Source organism: Nannospalax galili, unplaced genomic scaffold (assembly GCF_000622305.1).
Source record: "Nannospalax galili isolate Female #2095 unplaced genomic scaffold, S.galili_v1.0 scaffold917, whole genome shotgun sequence".
NCBI classification, from domain to species: domain Eukaryota; kingdom Metazoa; phylum Chordata; class Mammalia; order Rodentia; family Spalacidae; genus Nannospalax; species Nannospalax galili.
Window position 1 is genome coordinate 2,809,132 of NW_008340972.1, and position 8,117 is coordinate 2,817,248.

The 8,117-nt window shown below is 40.9% G+C and overlaps 1 protein-coding gene across 22 annotated transcripts in view; it reads left to right on the plus strand.

The window, feature by feature from the left end:
• C2cd5 (C2 calcium dependent domain containing 5) overlaps positions 1-8,117 on the plus strand; it is a 92,242-nt gene that overhangs the window by 57,429 nt on the left and 26,696 nt on the right. For 13 of the 22 annotated variants that reach the window (XM_029564968.1, XM_029564970.1, XM_029564972.1 and 10 more), the window contains 4 exons: positions 1,260-1,451; positions 2,506-2,692; positions 3,664-3,828; positions 6,598-6,738. In XM_029564968.1, coding sequence (XP_029420828.1) covers positions 1,260-1,451; positions 2,506-2,692; positions 3,664-3,828; positions 6,598-6,738 — 685 coding nt within the window. Of the gene's footprint in view, positions 1-1,259; positions 1,452-2,505; positions 2,693-3,663; positions 3,838-6,597; positions 6,739-8,117 lie in introns of all 22 variants that reach the window. The other 9 variants (XM_008836237.3, XM_008836240.3, XM_008836235.3 and 6 more) reach the window with 1 other exon arrangement.

An 8,117-nucleotide genomic window follows, 5' to 3' on the forward strand; every position in this document is an offset into this window, starting at 1 on the left:
TAAAATATATTTTATTATTTTTATTTTATATGTATGCATGTACTGCCTGCATGTAGGTAAGTGCACCCGTGTCGTGCAGTGCCCGTGTAGGTTAGAAGAGACTGCCGATCCCCTGGAAATGGAGTTACTGACAGTTACTGACAGTTGTGGTGGGTGCTGGGATTCGAACCTGGGTCTTCTGCAAGAACAGTCAGTGTTCTTAACTGCTGAGCCATTTCTCCAGCCCCTTTTTACTTTTATTTTTATGGGTCTGGCTGTATTGGTGTAGGTTAGAAGAGACTGCCGATCCCCTGGAAATGGAGTTACTGACAGTTACTGACAGTTGTGGTGGGTGCTGGGATTCGAACCTGGGTCTTCTGCAAGAACAGTCAGTGTTCTTAACTGCTGAGCCATTTCTCCAGCCCCTATTTACTTTTATTTTTATGGGTCTGACTGTATTGCCTGCACATGTGTTAGTACACCCCTGTTGTGCAGTGCCCATGGAGCTCAGAAGAGAGCATCGGACTCCCCTGGAACTGGAGTTATGGGCAGTTGTTAGCCACCATGTGGGTGCTGGGAATCAAACCTGGGTCCTCTGCAAGAGCATCCAGTGCTCTTAACCACTGAGCTATCTCTCTAGTCCTTAAAATACAACTTTAAAACAATTTTTTAGGTTCACACATGGCACATGTATGGCACTCAGAGGACAGCATGTGAGAGTCAGTTTTCTCCTTCCATGTGGGTTCCAGGGATTGAACACAGGTGGTCAGGCTTGGCACCAAGAGCCTTTACCTGCAGGCAAAAGACTCATACACATAAAATAAAAATACATAAATCAAAAATACCCTTTTTCCCCAAATTGTTTGGTTAAACATTTTTTTCCCCCTTAGGGATTTTTTTCTGTATGTTTGTATTTACTAACCAGTAGGAATGTTACACTGACCATCTATTACCGTCTATTTTTATGTGGTATCCACCCCCAGTTTTCAGAAGTCATCTTTGTCATATGGCAAATTACGCAGACTTGATATAAAATGACTTTCTGTTCTCTTGGGAATAGCAGTGGGGCCTGATTCCACGGTCAGTCGTGGTTTCTATCAGTCATACTGATTTTCTTCCTCTGGTATAAGATGTGTAGGTTTATACACAAACACTGTATATGTAATACATGTAATATTTTCTTCAAAAAGCTCATAAGGTTTTCAGGAGCACCCTTTGAGGGTGGCTGGGTATCAAACCCAGAGCAGAGAGCTTCATTGTTTTTTAATGTGTTTATATAGGATTGAAGAAAGCTTGCCTGTCGGCTGTGGGTTTTGCCACATCCCATATGATGAAATGAACATGCCATTTCCAGCTCATCTCACATACTGCTACAGCTGCAGGAAACAAAAAGTTCCCGACGTCCTCTTCACAACTATAGACCTCCCAACCGATGCAACAGTTGTAGGGAAAGGTTGTCTTATTCAAGCAAGGTACGCTGTAAGGTCTGTGTGGTGACACTGAAAACTGAAATACGGAGCCATACATCTATTGCAAAATATCTGCTGTTTCTTAATGCTTGGCCCCAGATAAACCGGGGCGGTTCTGTTGGGACCGTGTGTTTATCATCCGTACAGTTAGGAGAGGAGAGAAAGTAAATTTATATGCAAAAATCTTTTTTTTTCTTTTTCTTAGGACAGGGTCTCTTGTAGCCCCAGCTGTCCTGGAACTCACTGTGTAGAGAAGGCTGGGCTCATCTCAGAGATCCACCTTCCCTTGCCTTCCGAGTGCTGGGATTAAAGGTGTGAACCACCACGCCTGGCGTTGCAAAAGCATTTTTTTTTTTAAGCGTTTTTTTTAAGCTAAATACAGACTGCTTAAAGATACTGAATATATTCTGGAGCTTGGTGTTTCTTGTGTCTTGGTGTTTATTGTGTCTAGGTCACAAGCAGCCTGATAGGTTCCAGACCCCGTAGGCATTTCTGTCTTCACCTTGAACTGTCAGTGGCAGTGGCACCTTGGGCCTTTTCTGTGTCATTATCTAATCTTTGCCTTAATGCAGCACATTAAGTGCTCTTAAGTGTCTCTTGACATCTTCTCTTGATTTTTGAGAGCTGTGGATTTGGCCCTTCTGTCACCTGTAGATGTGTGCTTTATGCTTATGTCTGTGAGTCCCACATTTATAGTCTAGTCTAGAACATTCTTCTGAGCTTCATTGTGTAGACCTCTCTGGTTGACAGCCCATTATGATGACTCATAAACAGCTCACATTGTTCCAGATTAAGCCGTTGGTGTTCTCCAATTCCTACTTGCCTCTTTGTAAACATGTGCCCCCACTGCCCCTGTTATGTCACATTGGAACTGGCCTGTCCTCATTTTCAACTTTTCCATGTCACATTAATCCCAAAGTTACGTTGTTTTGTTCTCAGACATATTTCTAATCCATTTATTTTTCCCCTCTCACGTCTTTGGCCTTCCACACATCCTTAGGAAGAACTCCAGCACCGAGCGGTACCCCCCGCCACGGACACGCACTCTCTTTTGTAGGTTGTGTCGCTTGAAAAAGAAAGCGCAGGCCGAAGCCAATGCCACAGCTCTGAGTAACCTCTTGCCGTTCGTGGAATACGAAGTGCACACTCAGCTGATGAATAAGCTCAAGCTCAAGGGCATGAACGCGTTGTTTGGACTGAGGATTCAGATCACAGTGGGTGAAAACATGGTCATGGGCTTGGCTGTAAGTCAGAGCTCGTAGTTTTCTTCTGTGGTTTCTGTAGTTGTAGAGGAGTCACAAAGGCAGCACGGCCAGACATGGTGGTGCAAGCTTGTAATCCCAGCACCCAGGGGGCTGAGGCCGGGGGTCGGGAGAGCAAGACTGCTTGGGCTTTGTAGCACGACTCAGGACTCTGCATCCAAACAATAAATAATAGAAGACTTAGTCAAAGAAAGAGACGTCTGCTGGCCTTTAAGGATTGGAGACAATGTTAGGAAGTGAAGAACCTAGGAATAGGCTTCACGTAATTAAAATTTTTTTTATTGTATGTATATGTTCTACCTACATGAATGTAAGTGCACCTCTGTCATGCAGTGCTCACAGAAGCCAGAGGAGGGAGTCGGATCCCCTGGAACTGGAGTTATAGACCGTTATTAGCTGCCATGTAGATGCTGGGAACTGAACTTGGGTCCTTTATAAATCTTTTTTTTTTTTTCTCTTTGAGACAGGATCTCTCTGTAGCCCCAGTAGGCCTGGAACTGATTGTGTAGACCAGGCTGTCCTTAATCTCACAGAAATTCACCTGCCTCTATCTCCTGAGTGCTAGGATTAAAGGCATGTGCTACCATACCTGGCTTACTTTAAATTTTTTTTTTTTTTGAGACAGGGTCTCACACTATAGCCTAGGCTGGCCTTGAACTTCAGATTTTCCTGTCACAGCCGCTCAGATTTCAACTTATTTGTATATGTAAACTCGTTGACTATGTATTAAAAGGTCCCCTTTCATAGCTGTCTCCTATCTGTCTGCCCAGGAGCCCCTTCAGAGGAGACCAGTTCCTGTTACGGAGTGTGTCTGATCTTGCAGACATGGCCTGGCCTTCTGCTGATACTTTATGTCTTTTTTGCGCAGAGCAAGACCATATTCCTGAATAGGAAACTTAAAGCCCATCATTGTTGAGACTTTGATCTGTTTATGTCCTTGTTCCTTTCACAAGTCGGCCACAGGTGTGTATTTAGCAGCTTTACCCATGCCTGGCGGTATTCAGATTGCTGGGAAGACTCCTAATGATGGCTCCTATGAACAGCATGTCTCCCATATGCAGAAGAAAATCAATGACACCATTGCTAAGAACAAAGAATTATATGAAATCAATCCTCCGGTAAGTAAAGTAAGTGTACATTGTCAATATATCTGTTACTGCTCAGATGTAGTATGTTTTCAGGTTGTCTTATTTTGTACATAAAAAGTTTCTCACCAGCTGGGCGTGGTGGCGCACGGGTTTAATCCCAGCACACAGGAGGCAGAGGCAGTTTGCTTTCTGTGAGATTAAAGCCAGCTTGCTGGTCTACATGGTGAGTTCCAGACCAGCTGGGGCTATGGGTAACACTGTTTCAAAACAAACAAACAACATAGTTTTTCACCTCCCCGAGGGCTTCTGTGACCGAGCAGTTTGTAAACTAACTCTTCCTTCTGGTTTTTGGTACTTTTACCTTTCTTTGTTTTCTGTAACTCATGTGTCTGTATGTGTCTTTCTTTCTCTCTCTCTCTATCTGTGTACATTTTCGTGCTTAACTATTCTGAGACATACATATTCAAAAGTTTTAAACTTTGTCTGTTGTCTCGTAACTACTGGCAGAGTAAAAGCTCCATTAGAAGAGCCTTTCTCTTCTAGAAAGGGCTTCCTAGAGTAGCAGCTTCTCCGTAGCTATGTTAAAGGCTTGAATGAGGTTTAAAATGGTTCTTTTTGGCTGGCATGTTGACTCAGACTTCTAATTCCTACACTTGGGGGAGAAATTCACAGAGGCAAGAAAGAGAATTACTGTAGTTTGAGGCCAGCCTGGTCTCAGAGTGAACCCCTATCTCAAACAAACAAGTCCCTTCCCTGGGGGGAGGGGCGGGAAGCTTCTTTTTAATAAAAAGGAAGATTGTGAAAAAAGTACAGAAGTAAAGAGTATTTCAGTTGTTGCTCATACTTTACAATTTCTTTCCAGTCATTTTATAGTCCGGCTTACTGAATGTGCAGTTTATGTCACTGCTGTACAGATGCCTTAAGGTTGTAGTCTGAATTAAAAGAAAGATGTGTTGAGGTTGTAATGAAACTATTTGTTTTTATGGGTCTTAGATGATACTTTCACAAATGGATACTGTTTGAATAACATTATTAGTGTCTCTAGGATTTTATATATAATTCTAATTTTGGCTGGTCTTCTAAAATACTGCATTTGTATGCCCAATGTTATGGTACGCTTTGAGTTCAGGCCAGTGTGATCTATATAGTGAGTTCCAGGCCAGCCAGGGCTACATAGTGAGACAATGTCCCTTCCTAAGTCTCATAACTTCCCAAACAGCTCCACCATATGGAGACCCAGTGCTAAAATATATGAGCCTTTGAGGAACATTTCACATTGAAACCACACTCCAATTAAATACTATTTATAATTTGTTGAATAAAATACCATACAATAAAAAACAAAGAACCCCCCGAAAACAAAATAGGCAAAAGTAGTACAGTGGATCAGAATGTCCTTCCCTTAGGGAGATGGCGTCCCAGCTGAAGTAACTTTTTGTTTAATTTCTTTTCTCAACAAACCAGATACAAACTTTAGAATAATTCTGCCAGTGATGAACTTCATTATGAGATTAGGATATATTAAATACCAAAGCATTAACATTAGGCAATCACATAGTGAACAGGTATTACAGAAATCTAAACTATAAAGTCATAAAAAGAAGTACTGTATCTCGTGAGGAATCAGGGAACAAACAGCAAGAAAAACTTAGATGGTTCCTCATTGCGTTTGTAAGTGAGAGAATGGCTGTAGTTGAGTTACATGTTTCTCATTTTGTGTTCGTTATAATCTGCACCCTTTCAAATTTATGTAGGGTAGGTTTGTTGAGAATGCATTAATATAAATGGGGGACTGGGCATGGTGGCGCCCTAGCACTTGGGAGGCAGAGGCAGGTGGATCTCCGAGTTCAAGGCTAGCCTGGTCTACATAGTTCTAGGCCATCTGGGACTACAGGGAGACCTTGTCTCAAGAAAAAGATTAAAAAATGCATACATACATACACACAGACGGATGTGGAGGTATACCATTGGTTGTTTTGAAACCGTAGCTGTTGTGTTACATCTAAGGTATGCACTAACAATGGACATTTACCTCCACATGTCAGAAAACTTCTGTTGAAAATTTCCTCATTTTAGTAAAGGATAGCTCTGCTGTATCACTGACAGGCTATTCCTTTGGCCTCTGCGCTGACATACTCTTGATGGCCAGCAGCGATTTAGAGCCTTTAGTTAGCCTGGATTGGTGGCACTGTAAAACTCCCTTATGTAGAATTACATCATACACTGACTTTTAGAGGATCATTTTTTTGGCTATTGATGATTATTTAGAATAATAAGTTGCAGTCTGTGCATGCATAGTGTGCATGTGTGTATGTATCTTGTGACACACACGTACTTCTCATTTATGTTTTAACTGTGCTAATAGCTTTGAAAAGTTACTACTGGAGAGGAAATGCTAAAAAATATTAGTACTTTTTTTTGTGTGTATGTGAAAATCTTTGCATCTCTATGGCCAGTTAATACCTTCAGATGCTTACTAGGAACTGTGTGCAGTAGAGCAGGCTGAGTAGTTCTGAGCTCACTGTCTCTGCTGTCTGTACACTAGATGTCAGTTTACCTTGTTATTCCTGTCGTAGTCATGTCTGTTCCTAAATCAGTACATCAGTAACGCTGGTTTATGGATAGAAGGAAATAGCCACATCTTTTATAAATCACCCAAAAGGTTGTACTTAAATATAGAAGTTATTGAATATGGTTTGTAGGTATTTTTCCCATGGAAGTTGTGTGTTAATAGGAAACTTTGAAACCAAACTGAAAAATCCAGTCTCATTTGATATAAAACAATTATATTTATTTTAGGAAATATCTGAAGAGATTATAGGATCACCCATCCCGGAACCTAGACAGCGTTCAAGACTTCTAAGATCTCAGTCAGAAAGTTCTGATGAAGTTACAGAATTAGATCTTTCACATGGGAAAAAGGATGCTTTTGTTTTGGAGGTAACACTGGCATGTGCTAATTTCTTAAAAATTTGTGAAGATAGGAATCAGATTCTAAACCAATGTGATAATTTTGTATTATTATAGCTGTTGCAGATATTGGGGAAATTTTATTGTACAGACTCGAAGATATTGGAACTTGGTAACTGAAATTTTAAGAAAGATGGTTCTGAAATAAATCTGACTTGAAATAATACTAAAATGCAAGTTGAACATCCTTTATCCAAAACCTTAAAGTCTAAATTGCTCAGAAACGACAATTTTAGGGCTGGAGAGGTTGCTCGTTTGGTTGAGTGCTTGCCTGGTACGCACAAGGCCCTGTGTTTGATCCCAACACCACATAAACTGGACATGTTGTAAGTCTTTTGAAATATCTTAGCTTAAGAAAAGTATGACTTAAAAAAACACAAAAACTCAGTATACCTTAGTATGTAAAATGTTTACTTAGAAGTATTTGAAGTTATTACTGTCGGAAAATTTCCTGATACTAGATGCTTGTTTCATGTTAGGTTTTTAAAAATTTATATATTAAAAAATTTTTAGGTTATTATTTTTATTTTATGTGTATGAGTATTTTGCCTACATGTATGTAAGTGCACCCGTGTTGTGCAATGCCCATGATGCTCAGAAGAGGGTGTCAGATTCCCTGGAACTGTAGTTACAGATGGTTGTTAGCTACTATGTGAATGCTGGGAACCAAACCCAGATCTTCTGCAAGAGCAGCCAGTGCTCTTAACTGCTTAGCCATCTCTCCAGCTCCCTAAAATTTATAATATTTTAAAAGATTTACTTTTCTTTTTTATTTATGTGTGTGTGTGTGTGTGTGTGTGTGTGTGTGTGTGTGTGACCCTCAACAACAAAAAAAAAAGATTTACTTTTCTTTTTTATTTGTGTGTGTGTGTGTGTGTGTGTGTGTGTGCATGCACATGTGTGTGTGTGTGATGTATATGTATGTGTATGGGTGCACATGTGCTGTAGTGATCAGAGGACAACTTGTGTGAGTCAGTTTTCTTTTTCCACCATATGAATTCTTTGGATGGAACTTGGGTCACCAGACTTGGCAGCAAGGAATACTGAGCCTTCTTCACAGGCCAGGGAGATGTCTTTGCCTGGGGCTTCCACCTATACTGACAACGGGATTTATAGGGACCCTGGAGCCTAGCTAGACAATAGCAGGTGTGGGGGTATGTGTTGCTATATAATCCTGCTTGCCTCCTACTCAAAGTGTAACCTACACTGACCTCAAATTTGTGACTTCAGCTGTGAATCATCCTGCCTTGGCCTCCCAAGTGCTATATTTATAGGAATGCACCACCATGCCCAGCCCACCAATCTTTTTCAAAGAATTATGTATGTATGTCTCTTTGTCTTCTACAATA